The sequence below is a fragment of the Vanessa tameamea genome, chromosome 6 (genome assembly GCF_037043105.1).
Source record: "Vanessa tameamea isolate UH-Manoa-2023 chromosome 6, ilVanTame1 primary haplotype, whole genome shotgun sequence".
NCBI classification, from domain to species: domain Eukaryota; kingdom Metazoa; phylum Arthropoda; class Insecta; order Lepidoptera; family Nymphalidae; genus Vanessa; species Vanessa tameamea.
In genome coordinates, this window is record NC_087314.1 from 11,469,754 (window position 1) to 11,482,893 (window position 13,140).

Consider the following 13,140-nt stretch of genomic DNA (forward strand, 5'->3'; position numbering starts at 1 on the left):
TTGTAACTCTTATATTTTGCGATCCCTAATTATTAACTAAGTGATTTCATTGTGTGCAATTTATATCAAGGTATCATAAAATATTTATAAAACATTCACTGATTTACAGATAAACTATACAAATTGAAAGTATGTAGCTTCAATATAAATTTTTTTGTTGACTATAATTCCTATGTTTTTTTGTTAACCTTGAGATTAAATATTAGTATTTGTTTCCCGATGTGATACAGATTTAAACCTTAGAAAAGCTTAAACTACTCTACCTATATCTCTAATAATATAAATTAATATTAAACGAACTGCAAACTCGTCTCTTTAGAATAACAGTATGGCAATTAGGTATTTGATTATATGAAAATTATAGGCATTTTATTGAGAATTAAGTAAAACCATATCGTGTACCAATATAATTACGAATGCGTTTAGAATATATATATTAATTGCTATGATATTATTTTAAATACTTTCAGATCAATGAAATCAATTGTGCCGCTATAAAAAAGTTTATTCTTACGTGTAAAACATTGACCAATTTTATTAAAGTTGACTAATGATTGCGGTGTCTGTGCAGTGCTAAACAAGGTCGCAATACTCAAAGCATTATAAAGACAGTGCTCTGCAGTAAAGTTGTTGTTGAAACACTTCTACATGATTGGTATATTGTGGGTCTTTGAAAATGTTAGTGTTTTTGTTATCTATTATGGTGGCAGCGGTCGCTGCAGATTTGAGAGATCCGGCAGCGCAACAAATTATTACATTTAAACAGAGAAACAAGGTAAGTTAAATAATCTTTACAGTTACTTCATGATCTGATAATGTTATTTAATAATAATTTTCATTTAAACAAAATATTATTAAGGATAATTATCAGTAGTGATTGAGGAAACACAGCAGAATATTAATTTCTATTTATAAATAAATCTAGCCTTTATATAATATTATACTTAAAATAATATTTGAAATAATCAATAGATTATATTTTGCCAATAAAATCTAAATTTGTCAGCTACATATAAAGTCTTAATAATGTAAAATATACGTTCATATCACTGAAATAAGATGAAATGGCGTTATAGTGAGGCTAAAGCAAAAACAATCATCAATATCATCGTTTCACTTACAAAAACATTTCTATCGTATGTATAATGTTAGGTATATATTCACATTTATAAATATATATGATATTCTTAAAGATAGATGATTCAATAAGTTCCTTAATTCCAAATTCGTTTATTATTATTTTTGAATAGATTATTTCTTAAATTTTTTCATATAGTTATTTTTCTTTCAGAGTCCTATTGGTATAATAACAACAAGTGCAGGAGCACCCGTTGAACACAGTGAGGCATTAAACACTTTAAATACAAGACTTATATTCAATGAATACTTCATGGACACTATGACTCATCTTGTTCGTGAAAGAATACCGGAACGATTAGTTCATGCAAAGGCCGGTGGGGCTTTTGGTTATTTCGAAGTAACACATGACATAACACATATCTGCAAAGCTAAATTATTTAGTAAAATAGGCAAGAAAACACCCGCAGCTGCAAGATTTTCACCTGTAGTTGTCGAAAGAGGCGGTAGTGATACATCACGCGATGCTAGAGGTTTTGCTGTGAAGTTTTATACGGAAGATGGAAACTTCGATATAGTCGGTTTCAACACACCTATGTATGTATACAACGACCCTCGTTTATTTTCTACATTCGTTCGCGCACAAAAGAAAAATCCAGCGACCAATCTTTTTGATGCCAACACCTTGTGGGACTTCCTTACTTTGCAACCCGAAAGCCTACACATGTTTTTGTTAGTTTTCGGAGATCGTGGTATACCCGATGGTTATCGTCATATGCCTGGTTTTGGAATTCATACTTATCAAGTTGAAAATGAACATGGTGACATCCATTTCGTAAGATTTCACTTTGTGCCTGATGCTGGTATCAAAAATTTAAGAGCCGTAGATGCTCAGAAAATAGGAGCAGAAGACCCTGATTATAATACGAGAGATTTGTATAAAGCTATAGGCAATGGTGATTTTCCAAGTTGGACAGTAAGTGTTCAAGTGCTAACTATCGAAGATATTAAAAAATCTGACTTTAACGTATTTGATGTCACAAACGTAATTCCTTTAGATGAATATCCTTTACACCCCGTTGGTAAATTTGTCCTGAATAAAAATGCGGTGAATTACTTCGCAGAAATAGAGCAATTAGCGTTTAGTCCAGCAAATCTAGTTCCTGGTATACTTGGAGGACCAGACAAAGTTTTTGAAGCAAGACGTTTAGCGTATCGGGATGCCCAGTATTACCGATTAGGTGCCAATTTCAACAGGATACCCGTAAACTGTCCTTTCAGAACAAAAACTTTTGTATACAATAGAGATGGTCGCCCTCCAGTTAAAGATAACGAGAAAGATATTCCCAACTATTTTCCTAACTCATTTAATGGTCCTGTTCCTTATATTGATAAGAAAAGAACAGAATTGATTGAAATTACAGAAAATGAACCAGATAATTTTAAACAAGCAACTGAATTGTATGTTAATGAGATGACGAGTGAGGAACGAACTAGGTTGGTTGAAAATGTTTTGTACAGTCTGGCACCAGCGACGGCACGTCTTAAAGAAAGAGCAGTAAAATTATTCTCAATAATTCATCCAGATTTGGGTTTCCGAATAGAGCAGGGACTACAAGCGAATACAACAAAAAGTGATGTATACAATGAATGGAATAATTGGAGTTAGATTTTTTTATAGCTTTATTTATTGTTATATTTTAATGAGACGACAAAGTAAATATTTAATTTAAAAGTTGTGAAAAAACATAGCATTTCGAGGCTGAGTAGTTGAGATGGATGAATAGAATAGAAAATGTTGATAAAGCATGTATATAATATAGTAATAAAGTTAAATTGAAGACTACAAATGTTTTCTCAAAAGTCAAAGTATTATATAGTCAATTATTCTAAACGCTTCACATAAAATAATAATGTTTTTTTTATTGTAATTAATTTTAAATCAGCGTAGAAATACTGAGAGTCAATTACATTTTCATACAGTTGTAATTTTTATTTAGCGTGGCGATAGCCTTGCTCTAGACCTATTAGATTTCGTAACAGAAATGCTGTAAAAAGTAAGTAGAGTAAGTCGGGTCAAACATAAATATTTTTTCGAAAACAAGTTATAAAAAAAATATGAAGTTTCCTTTTTGTTTATTATTCAACAAAGACATACATTTTATATTTATAGAATAAAGGCACTATCATACAAACACATAGATATGCAGATGTTTTTACTGTGTGAGTGGTGTTACGCTGAAAACAAAATTACATCTTGTATGAGATAACGTTACTATGAAATTGCTCTCTATAAAATGATTGGTATAATTTATATATATTCTTTGTTTTTGCGTCATAGTGTTGTTGTTGTTTAGAGGTATAGGATAAGAAATGTATTTGTCTCGCCCGCAGTTGAGCCTGTATTATATGCTGGTTACGTTTGGTATTATCGCACCAGCCAATAGTAGAAATGTTCGTCGTTAAAGTTGGGAAGCGATCCTTATTCGATAATATTTGATTCTTATTCGACATTAAGGGTTAATTTTTGGTACAGCCTGAATGTGGAATTATCACCTTTAACCTCGATATCGCCAACCTCGACCGTAACAGTTAGGTTAGTTAGCACAGATCTCTATGAGTTGGCAGTAACGTCCTTCAAGTCACGAATTGGCGGTTGCGAATAAAATACATTCAATTTTGATATGAGATTCTTATTGGTAATTTACGAGCTATTTAAAAAAAGTCAAAATAACTAAATGTGATTCTAGTTTATAATGTATTTTCTCAGAATGAAGGGAATCGAAGTCCGACACAATGTATTGTAGCGCAAGTTTACCGTAGTTTCTATAGAGGCCTCAACATCAATAGAATCTATCAACATCGTTATTCGATACTACGCTTCCGACACTAACTTTCACGCCCTGGACCATCGTAATTGATGGAAAAAGTCATTTTATTTGCTTGGTTTATAAGCATTGCATGAACTAAAACCACAACAACAAACATGTTGTGTGTTAATACTGCTATATTGGTTCGATCGGCATAATAATTAGCTGCCATTTTGAAAAAGAAACATGATGATAATACAATAATTGACCAGTAACAGTTATTATACGGAACATAAAATATGTACACATTTTGCAAATACTCTTAGAAAGTCAGGTTAGCGGTATATGGACTTTTTCGTTGTTGAAATATCCAAATTATGCAAGTACTGTTACAATTTACGCTATTTGATAATTTAATGTAACTGGTGGTATATTAGCCGCCAAATATCAAGTTTTTTTGCTATGTTTCGGTTTGAAAGGTGAGTTAGTATAAGTAGAGTTACTAGGTTATAACAATTTAGTTCTAACGGTTGGCGATGAATTTTAAGTATAATATGGTTTATTTTTCTATATAAGGTCAAATGGGATACCTGATTGTAAGCGGTCATCACCGTCCATGTACTGGCGCCGTATGAAAATTAAATTTGATCATTCCTTACATCTCCAATGCACCATCGACCTTGATAACTAAGTTATTATGCCCCTTGTGCCTGTTACGCTGGCTCATTCAGTCTTCAAACCGGAACACAACAATACAAAGTATTGTTGCTTGGCGGTAGAATATATGGTGAGACTGGTAGCCCGTCTGGGTAGGTACCACTCACTCATCAGATATTCTATCGCCAAACAGCAGTACTCAGTTTTGTTGTGTTCCGGTTTGAAGGGTGAGTGAGCCAGTGTAACTACAGGCACAAGGGACATAACATCTTAGCGCCATTGTCTATGGGCGGTAGTGACCACTTACCAATAAATACGTTGATGAAACTGCTCACCGTTGTACAATCCAATATTTTATTTTGCCACATAGAAAATTTACTGTATATTGTATTATAACAACTAAAATATTTTATAAAACTTTAGTCAAATTTATTATTTTTACGTGAAACCCCAAAAGATAACCTTTAGCCCGCAGCTGGGATTTAGCATCTTACTTACGCAAGATTTTAAAAATGATTATGGACGTTTTTCAGAGTTTCAATATTTTATAAGCATTTTTAAACTAGAATGGCGGAAGTCTACGCGATTGAACAGATCTACGAAAGATGACATAAGGCTTTAGAGTCTCTCTATAACTATTAATTGCGGTCTGATTAAGCCATTGATCATATTGACACCCATTCTAATTAGCTATCCAGGCGGATGTATCATGTTATCGAGGCTAAGAAGATTTTTATATAACTATTAGCGAAATACGCAACTAATTGAAGATACGCCCTGAGGTATCGTATATCAAATAGCGGTTCAACAGAACTACAATACACAATTTTAGAATGTTAAGATTTATAGCAAACGAAACATTAAATTCATCTATTTTATGTTATTTTTCTATTTTAATAATGAACAAGTAATTTTGTGAGTAAAGTCATTACAAAAAAATATATTATTCTCATTGCCTATACATTTTACACGATAAAGTTCTATATAAGTGACTTTGCCGTTAAAATACGTAAGGCGTAATGAAAGGTCTAAGATTATAGACTAATATAATATATATATATTTCCTTTTTTTCTCTTTTAATTTAACAAGATATGTAAACTTAACCATGAGTTCTTTTGAGCGATTTCGGCCACAGAGGCTTATTTTAAAGATGACTGGCCAAATATAAAATACATTTTAAAGTACACAGTTGCACTCTCTATTCCCTTACTCTCATGACTAATGGGATGGCAAATCCGACACGAGTGGTAAGAACTCAAGGGCAGGTCGCGGCTTTGGCGGTGTTTTCTGAGGAAAAGGAGGGTAGAACTTCCAGACTCGGAGTTACTACTGAGAATTTTGGGACAGAAAATTCCAATAACATTATATAAGCCTGATCTGTGATTTGAACCCAGGAGATTTGCGGCCTAACCACTAGTGACTAGACGAACGAGGTAATTATATTAGCAAAAATACACATTCACGTTATGTTAGGGAACATTTTTGTGTTGAATAATATATCACGAAAAGCTAAAATAATGTTATCATTCTAAAAGACACACATAAGCGTGCTTAGGTTACTATGCTCATATCAAAAAGGCCACTAGAGGACTATATTTTCGAGGTGTTTACGATATTTATAAATAGAGCTATTACTCAAAACGATATATTTTGATAATTGGATTATTTCTGTACTATAAATAAATATTCATATTAAACATATTATGTATTTGAAATAAACTACTTGATTTTCATAATGGCTACTATGAAAAAAGCTTCAAAAGAAAATGAACTAATAACAAGTAGGCAAGTAAACGGGCCACAGTCCGTAAAGTATCACTTTCGTATACTAGTAAAAAGGAATATTGCGACAATTTCCCATCGGCTTCTAGTGTTACACATATCGAATCCAGCTTTCTAGTGAAAACGGAGCGTTTGTGGTGGGTTGTGCAACGTACCGGAAGAGTAGGAGTACGGATAGACAAAAAACCTAATGGAGTAGAAAAAACATATGTTAGCCTGAGAATTTCAATATATCGAATTTATACAACATAATTTACATACCTATTTTATTTATACATATTTTTAGTTCGTTTTTTTTTCAATATTTATTTTCCAGTTGTAATAATACATAGACTAATAAAAAAAATGGTACACCTATAATATTCTTTGTTTGTTCATTTGACGAAAGTTTAAATTAGATATGTTTAATGTATAACCATAATACAACGAATATAACACGATACATAAATAAATACATATTTCTGTTTATTTTTCTGTCGGTACTAAATCTGTCTCGATATGAAGGGATCCGCAACAATTGTAACACATTGGGTACAACAATTTATGTGAAAATACGACGCCCTCCCATTAACAGTGGAGATGATATCTCATCTCATTGTTATATATTCGTAACTAATTGCCTTAACAAAGTGATTAAAAAGCTCGTTGTTATCAAATAGAATCGCGAAAACCTTAGAAACGTAAATTAATTTAATATGAAATATCTTCGTTCACCATATTACTCGAGTACATAATTCATATACATTTTTTAGTGGTTTCTCTCTGTCTCTCTTATGTAAAGATGCTTTTTCGCGAGTGAGACTTTTGTAATTTGTTTACGATGTATACCAATTTATTTAGAATAATTATAGTAATACTTTAACGAATACTTTGTATACAAACAAGTTTTAAATCAATGCGGAAAATTTAAAGGTATACCTATATAGCCATAGTTATTATATTTTTTAATACTCTTTTTTATTTAATTTATGTGAGGAAGCTCGATGTACAAATAGGCCACATGTCGGACAGCGATCACTTTTGCCCACACACGCTAACACTGATATAAATATAAATTAGTTCAAAGACAATCAGTGATGCTAAATAATTGCTAATAAAAAGTTGGTACTCATAGAATGTAGGAATTTTTTTATGATCCTTGACCCTAGCCGTGGAAAAAAATAATCACTACATTAGTACAATTCAATTACGTTACAAACTATAATTGATAACAATAATCTACAACCAAATTATTAATAAAAGAAACAGCTCTACAGAACGATGTATTAATTTAATATTTACCATCTGTACCAATATCATAAATGTAAATATGTGTATCTGTCTGTCTGTTGCTCTTTCTCGATCAAACCACTGAACCGAATTTAATTTAATTTAGTATGAAGCAAACTTGAACTCCAAAGAAGGATATAGGCTACTTTTTATGTTTAGCACCGAACGAAAAACCCCTAAAACGTGAGTGCAGCCGCGGGCAACCACTACTTTTCAATATACATCAATAACTAAGCAAAAATTTTGTACATTCTTTTGTTTTTATTTTTTATGGTTTGTATTATTTATTTTCTTATAGCGATTTCTTGCTATGCAATGGGCGGGCGGTGCTTTGTTTTGATTAATGTCAATTTGATGTGACGCGATTTGTTAATGGCTTTAAATAGCTACAGGGTGTTTATGGACGTGGTGATTAGATACATTCGTTTATGTTTTTAACTACTGACTGTGAGGTCTTTGTCGTAACAAGATAACATAGAGATTAGATACTTAAGAAATGAAATATGTAACGTTTAATACAAAGCTTTTTACGCTTCGAGGCATAAAAGGATAATTATAAAGTAATTCTAATAAATAGTAAGCTTTATTTATGGTACATGCATTACCATTATAGCACTTTCTTGTATATTAATCATGTTTACAAGCTACAGCCACTTACTCCTAAAATTGATAGCGCAAAAAACATGAAGAAGTCATATATAGTCACGAAACACCAAACTATTTCAGATAAATTAATGTCATGTATAAATATGAAAAATAATGTATATTTTTTTAGTTTTTTTAATGTTGTTAGGCCTCTAAAGTTTTTAAATGACATATTGTTGCGGCCAGCAATGCAGCTTCAGTGAGTCAAACAATCCCAGCCAATAGGACTACGTATGGTCAATCTTATCAGATTAATTATCATACGACGTTAGATGGCTCCTGTATAAAGCCTTGGCTTCGTCCCTTATATTCGGGGCCTATCGTCATCATTTAGCATAAACTATGTGAATGTGAAAATACCACAAAGTTTGTATAAAATGCTCATTAAATTTAGTAATACAGAGCTATGTTTAATTTTTTCATGTTATCAATAATGAGTTATTAATATCTAAAAAATATGTTTAAAAAAAGTTATCATACGTACATCAAAAGTTTACAAAAAAACACGAAGCAGTCACTTAAGATCGAACTAAAAGTAAAAAGGAAGAAGTAAGGAAGAACTAACGATATCCTATGTATATAGGATCAGGCTCCCTGATCTGTTGAGGCGTTTAAAAGTTATCGTCGAATAAAATAACTCACGATACATGAACCCTGAAAACATTCGAATCCCTTTTTCAGCAGCCGTTTAATGAGGTAACTATGATATTGATTAAAAAGTCTGAGTCTCTGAGTAGGCGGTGGTGACCACTAAACATTAGGTGGCCCATTTACCGGTCCGCCTACTTATAACTTAATTATAAAAAAATGATATTGTATTGTGCAATATCTTTGAGTTTGAGTTTTTTGTATAAGTCAAAGAAATGACTTATAAAAAAAATAGCATGAGTTTCATACTTAGTCTAAGCTTTATAGCTCATTTACACATGAACGATAGTGACGAGGCGAAGCGATGCGAACAGCGACACGAATGTGTAAATGGTAAACTCGTCAATCGCCATAGCTTGTTTTGTATACGTTGGGTGGTCTTTAGGTGCCGGTCAAAAGGGCGAGTGGCTGGGCCAATGTTATCAGTGATGCTCGTCTAATAGTACGTATATTTGAGAAAAGTGGGACGGAACTTTTTTTTAAAGAATTTTGTCCAAGAGTCTTAGATTTTTAAAGTACTTAATTTTAAATTATTTCGTAATATGCATTAAACTAATTATATAAAAGAACTTATCAATAAGTCATTAGTATCGGATAATTTTAATAACTCGAAAAGAAACGTGGTTGCTGCAAGTAGTCATCGTTCCTTATTGGTGGAGTATTTGATTTAGTCCCAATTAACAGATCGAGAATGAGTAAATTTATGTATGTCTACCCGAATGTTCGTCGCACTTTCATCGATTGGCGACGCAATAGCGTGCTCGCCTGTGTAAATGCGGTAATACATTGTAAACAAATGTTATTTTAATAAAATGATAGCGGCAACTGACAAGTCAGTGCTAGAGGTGAACAGTGAAAGGGCTATGGCACTCACGGTTATTCTACAACATAATACCTTTTATTTATTGTTTGCGAATAATTTGAAAGTGTTGCGATAACTTATGTTTAGTTAGATAAAGATAACGATGTTTGCATTTCTGCGACAAAATATATTTATTACTCACTTGAATTTTATGTGTCCGTACCTCGTTGTTTGCAAATTGTATTAATCTCATACATTAAATATATAGTTTGTTTCATAGTTGATGAAATTACGAAAAATAAATGATTAAACAACTACACCCAAAACATTATAACAAAGTTTGATGTTAATTTCATTTATCAGCTTACCCTATTGTCTCGAAGCCTTGTTAGACTTACAATTAAGAATATAATTCAATCGACTCTACAGAAAGCTTCGGTAATTGCCTTTTGAGGCATAGGAAAGTATACTTAAAACTCTGGGTTAGATATTTACATAGTTTTATTTAATAATAATAAAACATCATGTTTTATTCTTAGACTTCGTAGATACCTTATTCAATAATTTAATTCATCGTTTATTAATAGAATAAGATAGTACGATAATATATTAAAATATATTTAAATTATTTCAATATATTTAGTCATAGAAAAATATAATTTAGTATTAATTTGACAGCCTGTCAGTGTTGCTCCCGATATATAATACTCCTTCATAACCGAGCACGAGATTATAGATCTATACACACACGAAGGCGAGCCCTCTATATTAAAATTTACCTCATTACAAACGTCATTAGTACATAACAGTTCAGTCAGATATTTTTAAGCACTATCTTAGGGAGCTTTTAATCAATATTAAGTCTACTAGATAAATCTTTGATATTTAAAGACTCACACACATCTGTTACAATATATTTCAAATATTTTCCAACCCACATCAGCTTGGATTGTTTTAATGAACCATTTATATACAACGAGATCAGTTCGTGAATCTGTTGTTTAGCCACTAGTGCGCTTCCACGTGCCCCCCATGATGTGAGATAATGTAGTAAATGACATTGTTTATGGTTTTGTTACACTTATAACTGACCGTACGTAACGTATTTATAAATTTCGTAACAAACTTGCAGTCAGTAAGGACAAAACAGTTCACTACCTTTTTCTTTCTCTTTGTCTACCCTTTCTTTGCCTGGCAGCTATCAACGAGCTTAAGTCATTTAAGTCTTAATAATAAAAAAATGGAAACCTAACGCTATTTATGGTAGCATTTACAATAGTTTATAAAAGTTATTACGTTCGAATTACGACAAAATCACCTTCGCCCCTTAGAAGAGTTCAGATGATTTACAACCGGAGCACAGCTTGGCCACGGATACGTTATATCGACATGATTCAGCAGCTACTCCGATCCGTGCTGAAGACGGCCATCACAGTGGTTTTAGTGCGTTTCCACTGAGTCGATAAGAAAGAATGATACCTATATTTTATCTACCATATAACTATTCTCCAAACAAGTACATATTTATTCTTTTCTATATGCAAATTATTATATTATTACTTGTACTACTCTACCGGAATTTAATTAGTAAAAAATCTAATACAAATATAAAATATAGAGAAAATTGGTATAGAAAATTGGCGGCAACAATTTCTGTGATACATTTTAGATTATATTCACCTGTTTAAGCCCAACGTGCAATCGACTCATCACGAGGGCCGTTAAACCATTAATAGGTTAACGGTCGCCACGACCGCTGAAAGGACATGCTATTAAATCGGCTGTAAAACACAGCCTACGCACCAGTGATACGACAGTGTTGCAAACATTACGCAACAATCATATAATTCGTTGTTATTGCCAACGGACTTCAAGGATATTGACATTTCTAGATATTTTATCGAATACAGAAATAACTTAAGTTACCAATAAATGAATTTACATATTAAGATAATGTATATAATATTAAACATTAATTTAATGTATATTTCAATAAATTTATTTGAATTTATTTATTACTATACTAAATTATCTTACATTACATACAAGTACTTTTTAATTTTTAAAAAGCAAATTATAATTTACGAAAGTAAATGTTAATATGTTAACTGTTAAATTATCTTCACTTAACAAACTTTAACTCTAAGTTAACCATAATACATAAATTCTTATATCTCAACACATGTTCGCTTGTAACACGCTGATTGTTATCATAATCGCTAATTGTTTACATGAATTTAGTGCCCAATTCTAATTTTCTATTACCTTTTGCAACTAGTAATAAGTAACGCTAATTAAGCCAAACAATAACGTTTTCCAAAACAAAACAAAGGAGTTCGAAACGGTTTCACAGCCTTCCTGTTTAAATTCCGCAAGTCGCCTATCGCGTGAAAACAGACTCATTGAAAATTTAGTATTGTCATCCACTTAATGTTTTGCGCATTGGAAATATACATTATATATACGAGTATCTCTTATATAGGGATAATGTTTGCGCCGCACTTATTTACAATGCGCTTATTGACTAAGCTAATATTATGGTTATTATTCATTTTATAAACATTTTTATTTCAGCTCTTTCATTACCGCAGTGATCGCACGCTTCTTAAGTTTTTTCGCATTACGAGTTATAAAGTTTTTTAAGTTTACCCTCATTTTATAATGTGTTTTGAAAATGGAAGATTTAAATTCACCAATATTGTGTTCAAGTGGTATAGATGAAGAAGCGGTAGTAAATAGTTTTTGTGAACAACAAATGATTGTCAATATGGAAGTAAATGGGATAAATTCCAATGTATCAAGAATAGCGGAGAAGAGGCAGAGAGAAGATAGTGATGAAAATAGAAATGGAGATGGTGACTTTACAACAGTGCAAAGAAGACCAAAACGAGCTCATAGAAGACTATCTGACGCAGAAGATTCTTATGAAGTTTGTCTATCATCTAATCAAATCCTGCCTAAACAAATTGGAACGACCAAGTTATTAAGATCTTTAGAGTTTAAAAATATTATAAGAATTAAATATAAGGGCCCTTACAAAATTTTAATTACATTTAGTAATAAAAGTGATGCAGAGAAGATGTTAAATTGTCCTAAATTTACTAAACTGGAATATAAATGTTATTTAACAAATCAAGTGAACATTACATATGGCGTTGTCAAAAATGTAGATCTAGATATAGAAGAAAAAGAAATTCTAGAAATATTTGAGTGTGACGTAGAAATTCTTTCAATGATTAGACTAAGACGCTTAAATGAAAAAAATGAATGGGTTAATACCATACCAATAATACCGAGCTCTACAGTGCGTTTGACTTTTAAAAGTTCAACCTTGCCCTCGTATATACTAGGATACGGATGTAGGTTCAAGATTCATGATGAAAAAGGTTAACTCATCTAATTGTGACATTTGTGGTAAAGAAGAAGATATCCAACATTTTTTTGGTGGA

The 13,140-nt window shown here is 31.8% G+C and overlaps 1 protein-coding gene across 1 annotated transcript; it reads left to right on the forward strand.

The window, feature by feature from the left end:
- The first annotated feature begins 700 nt into the window (after window positions 1-700).
- On the forward strand, window positions 701-2,746 carry LOC113396391 (catalase-like). Its single transcript, XM_026634310.2, has 2 exons — window positions 701-775; window positions 1,292-2,746. The coding sequence occupies exons 1-2, from the start codon at window positions 701-703 to the stop codon at window positions 2,744-2,746; spliced, it is 1,530 nt and encodes a 509-aa protein (XP_026490095.2).
- Window positions 2,747-13,140: the final 10,394 nt, after the last annotated feature.